General features: G+C 48.5%; 3 protein-coding genes across 7 annotated transcripts in view; 2 read left to right on the plus strand and 1 right to left on the minus strand.

Moving 5' to 3' along the window:
- POLE (DNA polymerase epsilon, catalytic subunit) overlaps window positions 1-12,175 on the plus strand; it is an 83,235-nt gene extending 71,060 nt beyond the window's left edge. For both annotated transcript variants that reach the window (XM_036921916.2, XM_036921917.2), the window contains exons 46-49: window positions 9,522-9,722; window positions 9,979-10,104; window positions 10,649-10,738; window positions 10,899-12,175. In XM_036921916.2, coding sequence (XP_036777811.2) covers window positions 9,522-9,722; window positions 9,979-10,104; window positions 10,649-10,738; window positions 10,899-11,012 — 531 coding nt within the window. In that variant the 3' untranslated portion in view covers window positions 11,013-12,175. The remainder of the gene's footprint in view (window positions 1-9,521; window positions 9,723-9,978; window positions 10,105-10,648; window positions 10,739-10,898) is intronic.
- Window positions 12,176-12,929: 754 nt separating this feature from the next.
- P2RX2 (purinergic receptor P2X 2) lies at window positions 12,930-16,824 on the minus strand. Of its 4 annotated transcripts, XM_036921912.2 has the most exons (12): window positions 16,614-16,824; window positions 16,391-16,526; window positions 16,232-16,303; window positions 16,070-16,145; window positions 15,905-16,001; window positions 15,645-15,725; window positions 15,381-15,519; window positions 14,935-15,065; window positions 14,645-14,735; window positions 14,467-14,532; window positions 14,313-14,390; window positions 12,930-14,120 (listed from the first exon to the last, which is right to left on the minus strand). In XM_036921912.2, the coding sequence occupies exons 1-12, from the start codon at window positions 16,787-16,789 to the stop codon at window positions 14,016-14,018; spliced, it is 1,248 nt and encodes a 415-aa protein (XP_036777807.2). In that variant the 5' UTR covers window positions 16,790-16,824; the 3' UTR covers window positions 12,930-14,015. The 4 variants fall into 4 exon arrangements, with proteins under 4 accessions (XP_036777807.2, XP_036777805.2, XP_036777806.2 ...); XM_036921910.2 differs by having other exon boundaries at window positions 12,930-14,390; XM_036921911.2 differs by lacking the exon at window positions 15,645-15,725 and having other exon boundaries at window positions 12,930-14,390.
- Window positions 16,825-17,688: 864 nt separating this feature from the next.
- LOC118930544 (P2X purinoceptor 2-like) lies at window positions 17,689-18,146 on the plus strand. Its single transcript, XM_036922069.2, has 2 exons — window positions 17,689-17,769; window positions 17,895-18,146. Exons 1-2 carry the CDS (start codon window positions 17,705-17,707, stop codon window positions 18,091-18,093), a joined length of 264 nt encoding a protein of 87 aa, XP_036777964.1. The 5' UTR covers window positions 17,689-17,704; the 3' UTR covers window positions 18,094-18,146.
- Window positions 18,147-18,386: the final 240 nt, after the last annotated feature.

Raw genomic sequence — 18,386 nt, forward strand, 5'->3', positions numbered from 1 at the left:
TGCCTATATTTTTTTCTATGAGTTTTATGGTTTCATGATTTACATTCAGGTCTTTGATGCATTTCAAATTTACTTTTGTGTATGGGGTTAGACAATGATCCAGTTTCATTCTCTTACATGTAGCTGTCCAGTTTTGCCAACACCAGCTGTTGAATAGGCTGTCATTTCCCCATTGTATGTCCATGGCTCCTTTATCATATATTTTTTGACCATGTATGCTTGGGTTTATATCTGGGCTCTCTGTTCTCTTCCACTGGTCTGTGGGTCTGTTCTTATGCCAGTACCAAATTGTGTTGATCACTGTGGCTTTGTAGTAGAGCTTGAAGTCAGGGAATCTAATTCCCTCTGCTTTATTCTTCCTTCTAAGGATTGCTTTGGCTATTCGGGGTCTTTTGTGGTTCCATATGAATTTTAGAACTATTTGCTCTAGTTCATTGAAGAATGCTGTAGGTATTTTTATAGGGATTGCATTGAGTCTGTATATTGCCTTGGGCAGGATGGCCATTTTGACAATATTAGTTCTTCCTAGCCAAGAGCATGGGATGAATTTCCATTTATTAATGTCCTCTTTAATTTCTCTTAAAAGTGTCTTGTAGTTTTCAGGGTATAGTTCTTTCTCTTCTTTGGTTAGGTTTATTCCTAGGTGTTTTATTCTTTATGGTGCAATTGTGAATGGAATTGTTTTCCTGATTTCTCTCTCTGCTAGTTCATCATTAAGTATAGGAATGCAACAGATTTCTGTATATTAATTTTGTATCCCACAATTTTGCTGAATTTAAATATTAGTTCTAGTGGTTTTGGAGTGGATTCTTTGGGGTTTTTTATGTGCAATATCATGTCATCTGCAAACAGGGACAGTTTGACTTCTTCCTTGCCAATCTGGATGCCTTTTATTTCTTTGTGTTCTCTGATTGCTAAGTCTAGGACCTCAAGAACTATGCTGAATAGAAGTGGGGAGAGTGGCATCCTTGTCTTGTTCCCAATCTTAGAGGAAAAACTTTCAGCTTCTTGCTGTTAAGTATAATGTTGGCTGTGGGTTTGTCATATATGGCCTTTATTATGTTGAGGTACTTGCCCTCTATACCCATTTTGTTGAGAGTTTTTATCATGAATGTATGTTGAATTTTGTCAAATGCCTTTTCAGTATCTATGGAGATGATCATGTGGTTTTTGTCCTTTTTGTTGATGTAGTGGATGATGTTGATTGATTTTCAAATGTTGTACCATCCTTGCATCCCTGGGGTGAATCCCACTTTATCATGATGGATTATCTTTTTGATGTATTTTTGAATTCGGTTTGCTAATATTTTGTTGAGTATTTTTGCATTTATGTTCATCAGGGATATTGGTCTGTAATTTTCTTTTTTTGTGGTGTCTTTGCCTGGTTTTAGAAATAGAGTGACGTTGGTGTTGTAGAATGAGTTTGGGAGTATTCCCTCCTATTCTTCTTTTTGAGAAAACTTTAAGGAAGATGGTTTTTAGGTCTTCACTAAATGTTTGATAAAATTCAGCAGTGAAACCATCTGGTTCAGGGATTTTGTTCTTAGGTATATTTTTGATTACCAGTTCAATTTCATTGCTGGTAATTGGTCTATTCAGATTTTCTGTTCCTTCCTGGGTCAGCCTTGGAAGGTTATATTTTTCTAGAGAGTTGTCCATTTCTTCTAGGTTTTCCAGCTTGTTAGCATATAGATTTTCATAGTATTCTCTAATAATTCTTTGTATTTCTGTGGTGTCTGTCATGATTTTTCCTTTCTCATTCCTGATTCTGTTTATGTGTGTAGACTCCCTTTTTTTCTTGATACGTCTGGCTAGGGGTTATCTGTTTTGTTTATTTTCTCAAAGAACCAGCTCTCGGTTTCATTGATTTTTTTTTTCTATTGTTTTCTTCTCCATATTATTTATTTCTGCTTTAATCTTTATTATGTCCCTCCTTCTACTGATTTTGGGCCTCATTTGTTCTTCCTTTTCTAGTTTTATTAATTGTGCGTTTAGACTGTTCATTTGGGATTGTTCTTCTTTCCTGAGGTAGGCCTGTATTGCAGTATATTTCCCTCTTAGCACAGCCTTTGCTGCATCCCACACATTTTGTGTTGTTGAATTATTGTTGTCATTTGTCTCCATATATTGCTTGATCTCTGTTTTCATTTGGTTATTGATCCATTGATTATTTGGAAGCATGTTCTTAAGCCTCCATGTGTTTGTGGGCTTTTTTGTTTTGTTTGCATAATTTATCTCTAGTTTCATACCTTTGTTATCTGAGAAGTTGGTTGGTATAATTTCAGTCTTTTTGAATTTAGTGAGGTTCTTTTTGTGGCCTTGTCTATGATCTATTCTTGAAAATGTTCCATGTGCACTTGAGAAGAATGTGTATCTGTATCCTGTTGCTTTTGGATGGAGTGTTCTGTTGATGTCTGTTAGGTCCATCTGTTCTAATATGTTGTTCAGTGCCTCTGTCTCTTTACTTATTTTCTGTCTGATTGGTCTGTTCTTTGGAGTGAGTGGTGTGTTGAACTCTCCTACAACGAATGCATTGCATTCTGTTTCCTCCTTTAATTCTGTTAGTATTTGTTTCACATATGTAGATGATCCTGTGTTGGGTGCATAGATATTTATAATAGTTATATCCTCTTGTTGGACTGACCCTTTTATCATTATGTAATGTCCTTCTTTGTCTCTTGTTACTTTCTTTGTTTTGAATTCTATTTTGTCTGGTACAAGTACTGCAACTCCTGCCTTTTTCTCCCTATTAGTTGAATGAAATATCTTTTTCCATCCCTTTACTTTCAGTCTGTATATGTCTTCGGGTTTGAAGTGAGTCTCTTGTAGGCAGCATATAGATGGGTCTTGTTTTTTTATCCATTCAGTAACTCTATATGTTTTGATTGGTGCATTCAGACCATTTACATTTAGGATGATTATTGATAGATATGTACTTATTGCCATTGCAGGCTTTAGATTCGCGGTTACCAAAGGTTCAACGGTAATTCCCTTACTATCTAACAGTCTAAGTTAACTCACTTTGTATGCTATTGCAAACACAACCTAAAGGTTCTTTATTTTTGTTTTTCCTCCTTTTTCTTCCTCCTTCATTCTTTGTATGTTATGAATCATACTGTCTACTCTTTGTCTATCCCTTGAGTGACATCTGTTTAGCCTTAGGAATACTTCCATCTATAGGAGTCCCTCCAAAATGCACTGTAGAGGTGGTTTGTGGGAGGTAAATTCTCTCTGCTTTTGCTTATCTGAAAATTGTTTAATCCCGCCTTCAAATTTAAATGGTAACCTTGCCAGGTCGAGTATTCTTGGTTCAAGGCCCTTCTGCTTAATTGCATTAACTATATCATGCCACTCCCTTCTGGCCTGTAAGGTTTCTGTTGAGAAGTCTGATGATAGCCTGATGGGTTTTCTTTGTATGTGATCTTTTTTCTCTTTCTAGCTGCTTTTAAAAGTCTCTCTTTATCCTTGATCTTTGCTATTTTAATTATTATATGTCTTCTTTCTTCCTTAGGTCCCTTGTGTTGGGAGATCTGTGCACCTCCATGACTTGAGAGACTATCTCCTTCCCCAGATTAGGGAAGTTTTCAGCAATTACCTCCTTAGTGACACTTTCTATCCTTTTTTCTCTCTCTCCTTCAGGTACCCCTATAATGTGAATATTGTTCTGTTTGGATTGGTCACACAGTTCTCTCAATATTCTTTCATTCTTAGAGATTCTTTTTTCTCTCTGTGCCTCAGCTTCTTTGCATTCCTCTTCTCTAGTTTCTATTCCATTTACCATCTATTCTACTACATGTAATCTGCTTTTAAATCCCTCCATTTTATGTTTCATTTCATATATGGAATTTCTTAATGATTGACTCTCTGACTGAAATTCATTCCTGAGTTCTTGAATATTTTTCTGTGCCTCCATAAGCATGTTTATAATATTTATTTTGAGCTCTCTTTCAGGAAGATTGATGATTTCTGTTGCATTTGGCCCTTTTTCATGGGTTTGTGAGAGTTTGGTCTGAACCATGTTCTTTTGATGATGTTTCATATTTGTGTGTGGTGCCCACTAGTGCTTAGCCCCTAGAGTAAGGTTGGGCCTCGTAGGGGAGCAGAGCTGGTGCCTGAGTGGAGGAAAGATCTGTTTCCTGGTTCCCGTCTGCGGTGCCTATCTCCAGCCTCTGTGCTTTGCGTCTCTAGCTGTTGTAGGCAGTTCCTCCCTCTGGGTGACCTGTTGCCAGCACAGTGACTGCCGGTTTGTGAACCGGTGCCAGCAGGCTAGGAGGCAGGTGCAGCAGGCTGCGTTTAACAGTGGGGGGGGCCTTGGAGCTGGGCCGCCATCCAGGGGTTGGAGCACCTGAAGCTCCTCAAAGTTCCCAACCAGTTGGGCAGAGCGCGCCCAGACAACCTTGTCCAGCTCTCCCTTCTCCTGCGCAGCAAGCTCCGTGCAAACCCTGCCCCTTCAGCAGCCCTTCGCTGCTAGGAAGCCTCTCAGACCACCTGCCTTTCCTCTGACACAGAGTGACCACATGTGGATCCCCTCCTCCGCAAACGCCTGTAATCTCAGTCTCTCAAGCACTCCGCCTGTCCAAGCTCCCCAACGTCCAGAGCACCACACAATACAGGTTTCTGCTCACAAAGCAGATCTCCAGGGCTGGGTGTTCAGCAGTCCCAGGATTCCACCCCCTACCCGCTCTGTTTCTCTTCCTCCAGCCAGTGAGCTGGGGTGGGGGAAGGGCTTGGGTCCCGCCAGATTAAGGCTTTCCCACATTACCCTGTTTCATGATGTCTGCTCTGTTCGTGAGCTCTATATGCAGTCTGGTTCAGACTTCTTGTTGCTGTTATAGGGTTAGTTGTATTAATTAATTATATTTTTGTACTATTTGTGGTTTGGGGAGGAGTGCTCCATCTTACCTCTCATGCTGCCGTCTTGAATCTCTTATTTTCTATGATGATGATTTTTATTTTGAAATCTTTATCAAGAAGATCAGTGATTTCAGTTTCACTTCATCCTCTTTCTGGTGTTTGAGGGATTGTGGTTTGTACAAGATTCTTTTGCTGTTTCATATTCCTAATGATTACTGTGGAATAATAACTTTGTGTAGGCAGCACCCTCTAGTGTCCAGAAGCTGTACTCTCTGGAACTGCCCAGCACCTGGAGTGATGGTGGGGGTCCTAGGCTTGTGGCGCTCATACCTGCCAGGAGGAGAGAGCTCTTTCCTGCTTCCTGGCGGCAGTGCCTACCTTCACTGCCAGGGCCAGTAGGCTGAGAGCACAGAGAGGAGCCTCTGTGTTACGCCCCTTTAGCTGTCATAGGTCGGACCATCCTCCGGCTGGCCTGGCATGAGGATGGAGCAGCAGGTGTGCGGATCTGTGCCTGCTGGGAGGAAAGAGTGGCAGGCTACATATCGCAGTGGAGGGGCCTTGGTGCTGCATTGCCAGCCAGGGGGATGGAGCACCTTAAGCTCCTGAAAGTTCCCAACCTGTTGGACTGAGTGTGCCAGGATGATTTTGTCTACCTGTCCTTTCTCCTGAGCAGCAAGCTCTAGGTAATCCTGGCCCCTTTAGCACCCCCTCTCACTGTTGGAATGTCTTTCAAAATGCCACCCTTCTTTTGTCCTGGAGCAGCTGTTTGTTGGTACCTATTCTCTATAAGCGGCTGAAATCTCGGTCTCTCTGAGTATTCTGCCTGTCTGCTTTCCAACTCCTCTAATTTTCAGAGCACCTGTAATGTGGGTTTGTGTTCCTGGAGCAGATCTTTAGGGTTGGGTGTTCAGCAGTCCTGGGCTTCTACTCCCTCCTCATTCTGTTTCTCTTCCTCCCTCCTGTGAGCTAGGGTGGGGCAAGGGCTTGGTTCTCACTGGATCATGACTTTTGTACTTTACCCATTTCTGTGAGGTCTCTTTTCCCCAGATGTAGGTAGTTGAGTCTTCTTTCAGGTCACGCTTTCAGGATTAGTTGTATTTGCTATATTTTCGTGTTATGTGGTTTTGGGAGGATGTTTCTGCCTTACTTCTCACGCTGTCATCTTTTTTTCGCCTGCTCCAAATGGCAACTCAGACCTTAGAACTTTTAAACTTTACTTTTAGTAAGGTGTAACTTACATACAGTAAAATTCACTACTTTTAGTGTTCGTATGTGAATTTTGACAAAAGCACAGTCATGTATCCACCACAGTCAGGATACAGAACATTCTACCACCTCCCAAAGTTCCCCTCTCACCCCTTTTTAAATTAACTTGCAATGAGACACTCTCTGGAGAGCAATTACTCAGGTTATCACGACAGATAAAGCTCTGCCTCCAACACAAGGTGCAGAACAGTCACCCCCTGAGAGAATCCCTCTGGCTACCCCTTGGACTCTGCCTGCCTCCCACCTGCAAGCCTGGAACCTATCTGTCCTCTGTCCTTGCACTGGGACATCTTCCAGAATATCGTAAGAGTGGAATCATGGATTGTGTAGCCTTTTAGGTGTCGCATGTTTCACTCTGTGGCTCCTCCATGCTGTTTGCATACTTTGACCTTTCTGTTGTTAAGCCGTGCTGTTGTGTGGAAGAACACAGCATGTCATTCATTCACTGGTTGAAGGTTGTCCAGTTGTTTTCACTTCTTGGTGATTATTAATAAGGCTGCTCTAAGTTTCCTTACAGGTTTTTGTGTGTGAATTTAAGTTTCATTTTTCTTGGGTAAAAACCTAGGAAGGTAATTGCCAGGTCATATTGGAAAAGTATGTTTCTAAAGTGGCTGCTCTGATTTGCTTCTCATCAGTGGTGTATAATTAGAGGCCAGCTCTTCCATCTCTCCACCAGAACTTGGCATTGTTAATTTTCAAGATTTTGGCTATTCAGGTAGTTGTGTGTTGGTATCTCATTATGTTGATAACTAATACTAATTTCCCTGATACTCATGATGTCGAGCATTTTTTCATGTGCTTGTTTACTGTCCATACATCTTTGGTGAAATGTCTAAGTCTTTTTGATTTTCTAATAATTTATTACAAATCAGATTATTTTCCTTATTGGTTGGTTTCAAGAGTTCTTCATATAGTCGGGATGTAAGTCCTTTATGTTATTTCCAAATATTTCCTCCCAAAACTTTTACTTTTCTTTTCAAAATTCTTAGTATTTTTCATTGATGAGATCTAATTTATCACTTTTTATGGGTTGAGCTTTTGGTGTCATATCTAAGAAATCTTTGCTTTAACCAGGTTCATGTATTTCTTATTTTCTTCTACAAGTTTTATAGCTAGGTTTTACATTAGTCGGTGATCCCCTTTGAGTTAATTTTTGTACAGTGTGCATGTTAGAGATTGAAGTTCACATTTTTGCATAACTATATCCATCCAGTTGTTTAAGCAGTATTGTTGAAAAGATTATCTTTCTCCACTGAATCTTCTTTGCACCTTTTTCAAAATATGGCTAAGCATATATATGTAGATCTATTTCTGGAAGGCCACCACTGTCTTGATTTCTGTAACTTTATTAAGTCTTAAAACCAGGTAGTGTGAATGCCTCAACTTTATTCTTTCTCAAAATTGTTTTGGCTATTCTAGTTCCTTTGTCCTTCCATATAAATACTTGATTCAGCATACTGGTGTCTAAAAGAAAAAAAAATCCTTGATTGGAGTTGTCTTGAATCTACAGTTGAGGAGAATTAGCATATTAATGTTGAGACTCTCAGTCCAAGAACCACTGTATCTTTCCATTTATTCAGGTCATCTGTGATTTCCTTCATCATGTTTTGGGGTTTTTAGCATATAAATATTGCACATATTTGCACCTAAGGGCTTCATATTTTTTGGTACAATTGTAATGACAACGATTTTTTTTAACTTCAGTTTTCAGTTGTGCAATGCTAATAAATACAGAGAAATATGTGGATTTTTGTGTAATGTCCCTGTGTCTTGCAACCTTGCTAAACTTACTAATTCTAGTAGCTTTTTTGTAGTTTCTTTGGGATTTTCTATGAAAACAGGTATCTGTGAATAGAGGTCATTTATTTCTACCTTCTATGACTTCCCTTCCTTTTTCTTGCCTTAAAGCCCTAGGTAGGAATTCCAATACAGTGTTAAGTAGAAGTGGATAGAGTGGGCACCCTTGCCCTGTCCTTGATCTCCAGGAAAGCATTAAGTATGATGTTAACTGTAGATTATTGAGGGAACACCTTTCAACAGATTCTCATTCATGTTTTCCTGAGAGTTTTGATCATGAATGGATGTTGAATTTTGTTGAGTGCTTTTTCTGTATCCATTGAGGTGAACTTCCTGTTTTTCTTCTATAGACTATTGACATGGTGAATTACACTGGTTTTCAAATATCAATCCAGCCTTACATTCCTGGGGTCATCCCACTTGATAATGAAGTGTGTGTGTGTATATATACACACACACACACACCTTTTAATATATTGGTAGGTTCAATCAGCTGGTATATTCTGGGGATTTTTGGGTCAGTGCCCATGGTTGTTGGATGGTTTTCTTGTACTCTCTTTGTGTTGGTGCCAGGATGATGCTAGCATCATTAAATGAGTTAGCAGTGTTTTCTGGAAGATACTGAGAATAATCAGTGCTATTTCAATTCCTGATGTTGAGTGAATTCACCAGTGAAACCTCTTTTCACATCTTTCCTGTCTATTTCAATTGAATTCAACCTTGTTCCTATTTATTTAGATATTTATTAAAGTATAATTTATTATATTTAAATTAAATATTTATTTTAATATATTTTTATTAAAATATAATGTATATATTTTTAAAATATAATGTTTTTATTTATTTATTAAATAATTTTTTATTTGTTAAAATATAATGTATATATTTTTATATAATTTTATATATTTATATATAATTTTATTTATTAAAATATAATGTATATATTTTTAAACAGACAGTATCATGCTGCCTAACAAGCTGTTGATCTTATTATCCCTATTTGTAAATTTATCTACTTGCTAAAATCTACTAGTCTCTCTGGCTGTCAGAAATGTCTTCTGAGTGGTGTTTGGCCGTGTGCCCTTGGGTTGTGCTGGGATAGTGGTGTTTAGGGGTGGGACAGGTCTTCGGAAGATGTCGGTCCTGTCTGACCAGCTCCTTTACAGACAGGAGGGTAGGTGACTGCTGTGAGAGCCAGACTTCCCAGTGCCAGCACTGTGAGCTCCCAGCACATGTGCGTTGAAGAGACTTTTCTAGTCTTGTCTGGAAATCCCTCCACTGAGCATGGGTTGAAGTCATCCACTCTGCAAATGAGATTGTAAAGCTCCAGTAGACTTAGGACTGCCTATCATTGAGGGAAAAGGAACCAGTAAGGACAAGGGGTAAAGCAAGCTGGTCCCCAGAGCTGACAAAGGCCAGGAGACCAGGGGCAGAGCAGGCCTGTGCCTGTGTGCCCACGCTGGAGAGCTGCGGGTGTGGGGAGGAGGCTCTCCCTCTGACCCACCTAACAGAGAAGGGAGGGATGAGATGTCCTGAGAAGCCACAGCTCAGGGATGGCTGTGGGGTCCCCAGAGCTGTGCCTGACATGGCTCCACTCTCTGCAGGTCCTGTCTCTGGACACGAACATCACAAACCAGGTGGCCAAACTGAATCGGGACCTGCTGCGCCTTGCAGATGTTGGCGAGTTCTCAGAGGAGGCCCAGTTCCGGGACCCCTGCCGCTCCTATGTGCTCCCTGAGGTCATCTGCCGCAGCTGTAACTTCTGCCGGGACCTGGACCTGTGCAAAGACTCCTCCTTCTCTCAGGTGGATGGCTCCACAGGCTCCTCCTAGTGGTGGGGTTGTCCAGGCATCAGGTGGGAGAGGTCTGCAGTGCCCAACAGAGTGGCCTGCTACCTGCCAGAACATCGGCCTGGTGAGCATTTAGTGACTCTGATGGCAATTGAGCAGCCGTACGTAGTCATATACCTCTCACCCAGGAGCCCTTCATGTTCTCATCCCCTCTCAGTGCTGCCCAGGAGGCTGAGCAGAGGGTGACCTGATCCCTTCCTTCTCTGCCCAGGATGGGACTGTGTTGCCTCAGTGGCTCTGTTCCAACTGCCAGGCTGCCTATGACTCATCAGTCATCGAGATGACCCTGGTGGAAGCTCTGCACAAGAAGCTGATGGCCTTCACCCTGCAGGACCTGGTGGGCAGTAGGCCAACACGGGGCTTCGCTGCTCCACCCCTCCACTTGGTGGGGGTCTTCCTGATACTTGGTTTGCACCACAAGGAACTATGGTGTGCACAGGTTCCAAATCACAGCCTGGTTCTCTGCAGTGACCACCTCTGGGGTCAGGCCTCGTGCACTTACATCTATTGGGCACTGAGAGTGGCCAGGTGCCGGCCTCACTATCTCTCATCCTAGTATAGACTAAGTAAACAGGAAGACAGCATGTAAAGAGAGCAGTTGGGTGGGGTGGGAGGTGTACGTGTGGAGTGGGGTCTCAGTGTTAGAGGGAGGGGCTATCTCAGCAAAGACCCAATGGCAGTGCCAGGTCCAGGAAGAGAACAGTGCCTGGTACAACAGGTCCCAGGACTCACGGTCAGGGCTGGGGTGCTCACAGTGGGAACATGTTTGGGTAAAGTTGTAATAAAGTCTGGAATGGGTTTCTAGTTAAGGTGAAGGTCAGACTGGCCAGGTGTGGGTGGGACCAGGTGGGGCACTCCTGACTGGGGCTGCTCCTCTTTAGGTCTGCCTGAAGTGCCGAGGTGTGAAGGAAACCAACATGCCTGTGTACTGCAGCTGTGCTGGGGACTTCGCCCTCACCATCCACACCACGGTGGGGCTCCAGTGGGCAGCCAACCCTACTGTCCCCTTGGCCATTTGCCCTCTCTGGCCCTTATGCACATCTGTTCCTCTTCCTGCATGCCCAGTCCTCAGCCTTGCATTCCTGCACCTCCTTTGGGTCTGGGTCTCACTGAGACTGGTCATTCCTGCAGGTCTTCATGGAGCAGATTGGAATCTTCCGGAACATTGCCCAGCACTATGGCATGTCGTACCTCATGGAGACCCTGGAGTGGCTTCTGCAGAAGAATCCCCAGCTGGGCCATTAGCATCTCCATTCTCTGCCTGACTTCCCAAACTCATGACCACGTCCAGAAAACAACCCACAGGGAGCTTTCAGTGGTTCCCTGGGCCCCCAGTGGTCAGGGCAGCCCACCTAAGCTCGGGGAGCATCTATTGGAGTAATGAGCCCTCCCTGCAGCCCCTGCCTTCCCAGTCCCTCCTCTGTGCCCCAGGTACCCTTGGCATCTTCTGAGCAGAGTCCCTGAGGGTGGTTGGAGGCAGTACCCAGGGCAAGGTGGCACCAAGTGGGAGTCTGCAGTCCCTGCTCTCTGACTACTTACATCAGAGAATGCTACCCCACAGCCTCATGCTAGTGGGATGTGGGCCAGTTCCAGGGAATCCAGACTGGAACCTCATGGGGATGAATTCCCTAGACTTGGTTTTTACTTAGTGACTTCCCAGAGTAGGGTCCATGGAGGTGTCTGCATCATGGTGGTCAACTCGTCTGCAGCAAGACCCAAAATCCAGGTTGTGGTGGGGGCACGAGGGCCGAGGAGGAGGATCATGGACTGGGTGGATATCCTGCCCTCTGAACCTGTGTGCTGTGAAGAGGACCCACCCACCCAGACACATGCTGTCCTTTGCAACACACTTTAACATAATGTTAGCACAGGGGTTTTAGAAAAATTTCTTCACATGCAAAATTTTGGGTTCTTTCCTTCAGCTCTGAGGTGGGTGGGTGGGGGCGGAAGGGGGAAAAAATGGGGTTGAGGTGAGTTCTGACCTGCTTCTCAGCCTCAGGGATCAGTCTGAGACCTCTGGGCCCACAGGGCCTGCCCAACCTCCAAAAGCTGAGCAGGTCACCCTTGCTCAGGGCTTACTGCCCTCCCTGCCTACAGCAGAAGGCATTGAGGCTGTGGCCACTTTAAAGGGGATACTTACTCAGAGCAGCATGATGCAGATGTAGGACCCCTCCTTGCATTTTGCTTTCCCTCTGAGTAGGGGCTTCAGAGGAGGGGGCTGTCCCATGGTCTGCTTTCCATCTGTCTGCAGAAGCTTTGCTGAGCTTCTCCCTGTCAGGAGCCCTGAGTCTAAGACCAGCTCTGCATCTTGTTTCTAGCTAATTGAGCTAGAAATAAGAGAAAGGCCCAGTTGTCAAGGCTACAAACTAATGTTAAGTGGAAATTATAAACTCCACAGCCTTGTTCTAGTTCATTCTTGCTGTCTGATTTTGTGATTTGAATTTTACATTTCTTAAAACATTTCATGTGCATTTGTGCAAGGCACCTCGCTCTGTGGACGGAACCCAACTAAATAGCTCACATCCGTCTGTCCAGGTGCATGGCCCTCTGGGTGTCACCCACCAGGCACATCCAGGCCCAGTGGCCAAGAGACACCTGACTCCAGCTGCAAGGTGGATGGAACCCCATCAGTCCCCAGATGGAGATCAAATTAAATTATGGCCGGGTGAAGGAGGAGGAGGGCTGGCGGCTTCCTGGAAGCAAAACTGGAGATGTCCCAGTGGAGCATGGGGCAGGCGCCACTGTATATTTGCCCTGGTCACCACTCCCTGTTCCCTGCAGCAGGACCAGGGGCTCTGGGCAGCAGGCCATCTCTGCAGCTCCTACAGTTCTCTGAAAGGTCAGCTGAGGGGGCACTTGGGTGTGATGGAGGGCCTCAGGTGATATATTTTTGGAAATGAAAACACCTGAGCCCCTGGCCCTAGTTCTTGATCAGCAGCCCAGCCCCAACTGGAAAAGCCAGTTTCTCAAAAACTAGAGCTGGATGTCTGTGAGCCAGACACTCAGCTCACTGGTATTTGGGTGACCATGGAGCCAGTGTCCTAAGGATGGGTCAGTGGAGATGGCTGGGTGGGGGCTTCCCACCCACTGTGCTGGCCCAGTTGGTGTGTGTGGGTAGGTGGGAGGGTGGCTCAGGTTCCCTGCCAGCATCATTTGGGCATGGGGTCCCCGGGGCTGGTATGGATCTAAACCCTTGGGAGAAGTGGGATCACAGGTGAGGTGACCTGTGTGCCTCCCTCTGACAGTACTGGAAAAGCCACTGGCCATCTGGGTTCTGGAATCCCTCAGGCAGAGCCACTAAATGTAATGACCACTGTAGCATCTGAAGGCGCAGTAACCACATTACCCATAGGCCTGATCCAGCTGGTGCCTGTGCTCTAACCCTGCCCTGGCCATCCCTGGTCCCCAGCACCAACATCCTGCACTGCCTTTGGCCCTGTTTTAAGGGCCTCAGCACCTTGGTGACCATTTGTTTTAAGAGCCAGTGTTTTCCTTGGTATGCCTTTTGTGCCTCCTTCCTGGCTCCCCTCCTTGACAGGTCTTATCCTTTTCCCAGGTTTTGAGATTGGGGTTCTAGGATGACCCCTACAGGAAGCTGATAAATGTACTAAGTAGGGCAGGTGGCTGCTGGATTGAGTCTGGGGTCTTCATGCATTCATGGCTTCTGTTCCCCTGGTCCTGGTCAGACATGTCCTTGACCTTGTTGTACATGGCAGCAGATGTGTCCACATTGTAGCAGGCTGGGAGGGTGACAAGGGCCAGGGGCACCAGCAACCCCCATGTGCAGTGACCTGCCATCACATATATATATCCAGGGCTTCAAGGTGCTTTTCCAAAAACAAGGCCAGAGATTCTGGTCACAGGTTTATTGGATTCTGAACATGATATATTGGCTATGAGGTGAACAAAGTGGGCTGGGCTGGGCTGGGCTGGGCCTGGCTGGGCCGTGTGGGTGGGAGGGGAGGTCAGCTGGGGAAAAGGTAGCAGGAACTTGCCCTTCCCTACAGGCTCAGGGAGGTTGGGATCAGGGTGCCTCCCCTTTTGTGTCAGCTCACTGCTGGGGTGCATGGAGATCCTTTGGTTCCCATTTTCCCCAAGACAGGGTGTTGAGGCTTGTGGCAGGGCCCGGTCCACCTTGTGGCCCCTAGTGATGCTGCCATGAGAGCCAGGGGCTTTTTTTGTCTTGGGGCTGCAGAAAGGGAACCCTTCCAGGCCCAGGCCTTCAATACAGCCTGACGGGAGGTGGGCTCAGAGCTGGGCCAAACCTCTGGCGTCCATGAGTGTGGAGTCCTGTTGGGAAGGCTCAGAGATGGAAAGCACTCGTCCTGTACCCTGCTTGGGAGTATCCACCATCTGCGTGGATGGGGCAGAGGTGGGGCAAGGCTGTGGGGGTAGGATGGCTTGGGCCTGGCTCTGCCCCTCGGCCCACAGTTGGCCTGCCTGGTCTGTGTCTGCAGAGCAGGGGTGGGTTGGAGGAGGGGCCTGACCCAAAACAAGGGCCAGGGCCACAGGCCAGCTACCTGAGGTGTCCCTTGGTGTACACACCTTGTCAAACTTCTTATGGCTGTACACCTTGTTTTTGTTCATGAATGTCAGCAAGATCCAGTCACACAGGAAGGAGCCCTGGGGCCAGTGAAACGGATGCATCACGTGAGGGCCTGGCCCAACCCCCAACCCGCCAACCCCACTGTGTGCTTACCACCCCGATGGAAGTCAGTGCTGTGGCGAGATTAATGATGGTTGGAATCAGACTGAACTTCCCCGCCTGGAGAGGAGAGACTGCCTTAGGCAGTCGGGTCTGGGGCAAGCGGGTCTCTGGGGGAGTGGGAAGATGACTGGACCTGCTGATTCCCAGGTAGGCAAGGTTGCTGGTTTACCTGTCCGTGCACTATGATGTCAATGCGGATCCCATAGGCTTTGATGAGTGTGCGGGTGGTGCTGCCATTTATCTTGTAATACTTGGCAAACCTGGGACAGAATGACCTGCATGCTGGAGTTCTGGATGGCTAACTCTGAGGAGCATGGCAGGGTTACCCACCCATTGCTCAAGGCTGGCAGCTCCAAGACCTCTGATTGCTGGTGGCCCTGAAGTTTTGGGCACTTACCCTGTTCACTCTGGGAGTTGCCACAGCCAGGGCAAATGCCCAGGTATCCCAAGGCAAAGTACCTGAAGTTGTATCCCGATGAGGCCGGGATGTGCTTGGGGTCAAGCCTTCGGAAGGAATACTTGGGGTTGCACTTTGATGCTGACAGGTCCAGATCACAGTCCCAGTTGATAATGATCCCAATGACGCCACCCTACCCAGAAGTAGGCACAGAGATGGGTATCAGGGAGGACACAAGATGTTCAGGAGCCCTGAGGCTGTGTATGATGTGCACATCTTAATGCTGGGGTACTTGGTGAGTGCCCTGCTTCTGAGCCATGAGTGGATGCTAGCAGCCAGCTGTGTGACCAGAAGACAATAATTTAACAGGAGCGAGGCACACCCAGCTGGGTCAGTCTATCATGTTTCTCCTCTGCTCGAGCAGGGCTGTAATGGAGACCCTTCATGCTCATAGCAGCCAGCTTCTGGGAGGAGAGCTGGCCGCCCACTCCCTTGGCTCCCCCCTCACCGTGTGTGCCAGCTCGGTGAAGTTTTCCCCTGCCTGCTCCACGATGAAGCCCAGCTTGAAGATGGGGCAGTAGAGGTTGGATACCTCATCAAATGTGCAGTGTTTCAGGTAGCCATCCTTCCGGTTCTCAATGTTGCCCCTAGAGACAGAGCCCAGTGGCATCAAGTGGGGTGGGGGCGGAAGCCATGCCCCCATAAACAGTGCCTTCTCGGGGTGCAGCTCCCACCCCAGCCCACCCCATCACCACCCTCTAATGGCTCTTACTTGGAGAACTGGAATTTGGGGTAGTGGATGCTGTTCTTGATGAGGATGGTGAAATTTGGGGCCATCTTACCGAGAAATTGGCTGAGGAAGCACAGACTGGGTGTGTTTAGTCTCCCTCCCCTCCTGCCCCACGAGCCTTCCGGCTGCACTGTCCCCTCCCCAGCACCTCCCAGCCCTGGTCACTGAGGAGAAAGGTGCAAAATGAAGTCGCGCTGTGGTGGAAGCTGGGTCCCCACCAGGTGGGTTCCCGGGGAGCACACCTGACAGAGGCCCCGTCCTCCACTGGGCACCAGGCAGACACCTCGCAGGTCCTAGAGGCCCCGTGGTAATAGGGCACACAGCGCCCGGTGCGCAGGCCTGCAGACAGACGTGCACTTAGGTGGTGAGGTGCGCGGGACCCCAGCCCCAGGTGGGCCCGCACTGACCGTTTCCTAGCATGTCCAGCTGCCCTGCCACGCAGTCCTCGTCCGAGGCGCAGGTGGCATTGTTGACTCGCATGCTCTGGTAAGGGGGACGCCCGGATTATGCAGAGCTATTGGTGCAATGGGCCAGCCACCCTCACCACCCCGCTTGCGACTCCGCCTCACCTCCGGGCAGGTTCCGAGGGTCTGGAAGGGGGTGACCTCGATCCTGGTGATGATACTGAACACACTGCCCCCCTTGGGCAGAAAGGGGGATGGTCAGCCTGCGTTGGCGGCTTGACCACCCCTCGGAGAGCACGGACTGGGCGGCCGGCCGGAGCACACCTCGGGAGGCTTCACGTACTCCTCCACGTCCCACACTCTGTGCTCAGAGGAGGTGATGCCCTTGACCTTGGTTATGACGGAGCTCTCGGGGCCCGTCTCTCTGTCCTGGTAGCTCTTCTGCACGATGAACACGTACCTGTGCGGGCGGTGGGCAGGATCAGAGCGATCCTAGCGGCCGCGGACCCTTCCCCTGCCAGACGGTTCTCCGGCGCCGTGCACCCACCACACGAAGTAGAGCAGGATGAGCAGCTGCACTGCGCGGTACACGACGCCCAGGCGCCTGTTCTTCACCACGATCACCTTCGGCGTCTCGTAATCCCAAAAGGCAGACCAGCAGCCCTGGGCCAGGCGCCGGGCCGCGGCCGCCCCCGCGGGGGTCTTGGGCTCAGCGGCCGCCATGGCCCTGCCGCCGGGACGACCCGGAGCTCGTCAGTCTCTGGGCTCTGCGGACGCTGTGGGTCCAGGGGGCGGGCTCTGGGGGCGTGGCCGCGCCCTGGGCCCCGTACCCACGAGCGCCCCGCCCTGTCCCCCTCCGCGCCCAGATCCCCACCACCCCGCCTCGCTCTAGGTCCGGTTTCCCCGCACAGCCCGCCCCTCCCTGGGCCAGGTCCTTGCCTCTCCTCCGCCGGCCCCGCCCCGCCCCGCCCCACCCCGGGTCCGCCTCGCCCGAGACCCTGGGAGGGCACCAAGTCACCAGGAAAGGACTCTGCGTGGGGAGGAGGACGGGCAAAGCATCAGCGACCCCCGCCTCGTGGGGGGCAGCGCACTCAACCCTAACGTCACCCCTTTCTTGAGGTACAGTTGACTCCTCTGTGTAAGGTCAGGGAGCACGAGAGGTGCCCAAGGGCAGTTGGACGTCCCGCAGCACCGCAAGGCGTCCCTGTCCCAGGGTTCAGATGAACGCTGCCCCTTTCTTAGCCCAAGCAGCGCTCTGGCTTTTATCTGCGGACACCCGCCAGAGCTGCTCGGTCCAGCTCCATTTCCACACGACCGCCTGAGCGCACGTCTGCCCGCAGGCCTGCGCACCAGGCGCTGTGTGCCCTATTACCACGGTGCCTCTAGGACCTAGGACTTCCGAGGCGCCCGCCTGGTGCCCAGCGAAGGACGGGGCCTCTGTCAGGTGTGCTCCCCGGGAACCCACCTGGTGGGGACCCAGCTTCCACCACAGCGCGACTTCATTTTGCACCTTTCTCCTCAGTGATCAGGGCTGGGAGGTGCTGGGGAGGGGACAGTGCAGCCGGAAGGCTGTGGGGCAGGAGGGGAGGGAGACTAAACACACCCAGTCTGTGCTTCCTCAGCCAATTTCTCGGTAAGATGGCCCCAAATTTCACCATCCTCATCAAGAACAGCATCCACTACCCCAAATTCCAGTTCTCCAAGTAAGAGCCATTAGAGGGTGGTGATGGGGTGGGCTGGGGTGGGAGCTGCACCCCGAGAAGGCACTGTTTATGGGGGCATGGCTTCCGCCCCCACCCCACTTGATGCCACTGGGCTCTGTCTCTAGGGGCAACATTGAGAACCGGAAGGATGGCTACCTGAAACACTGCACATTTGATGAGGTATCCAACCTCTACTGCCCCATCTTCAAGCTGGGCTTCATCGTGGAGCAGGCAGGGGAAAACTTCACCGAGCTGGCACACACGGTGAGGGGGGAGCCAAGGGAGTGGGCGGCCAGCTCTCCTCCCAGAAGCTGGCTGCTATGAGCATGAAGGGTCTCCATTACAGCCCTGCTCGAGCAGAGGAGAAACATGATAGACTGACCCAGCTGGGTGTGCCTCGCTCCTGTTAAATTATTGTCTTCTGAACACACAGCTGGCTGCTAGCATCCCCCTTTTCTGGGGGGAATTCACATAGCATCTAATTAACTATTTTAATGAATTGTTCAGTGAACAATTCAGTGAAATTTAACACATTCACACTTTTGTGCAACCTCCATTATCTGCTTCCAAATCTTTTTGATCTCCCAAATAGAGCCCCATTGTACCTAAGCAGTCAT

The sequence above is a fragment of the Manis pentadactyla genome, chromosome 14 (genome assembly GCF_030020395.1).
Source record: "Manis pentadactyla isolate mManPen7 chromosome 14, mManPen7.hap1, whole genome shotgun sequence".
NCBI classification, from domain to species: domain Eukaryota; kingdom Metazoa; phylum Chordata; class Mammalia; order Pholidota; family Manidae; genus Manis; species Manis pentadactyla.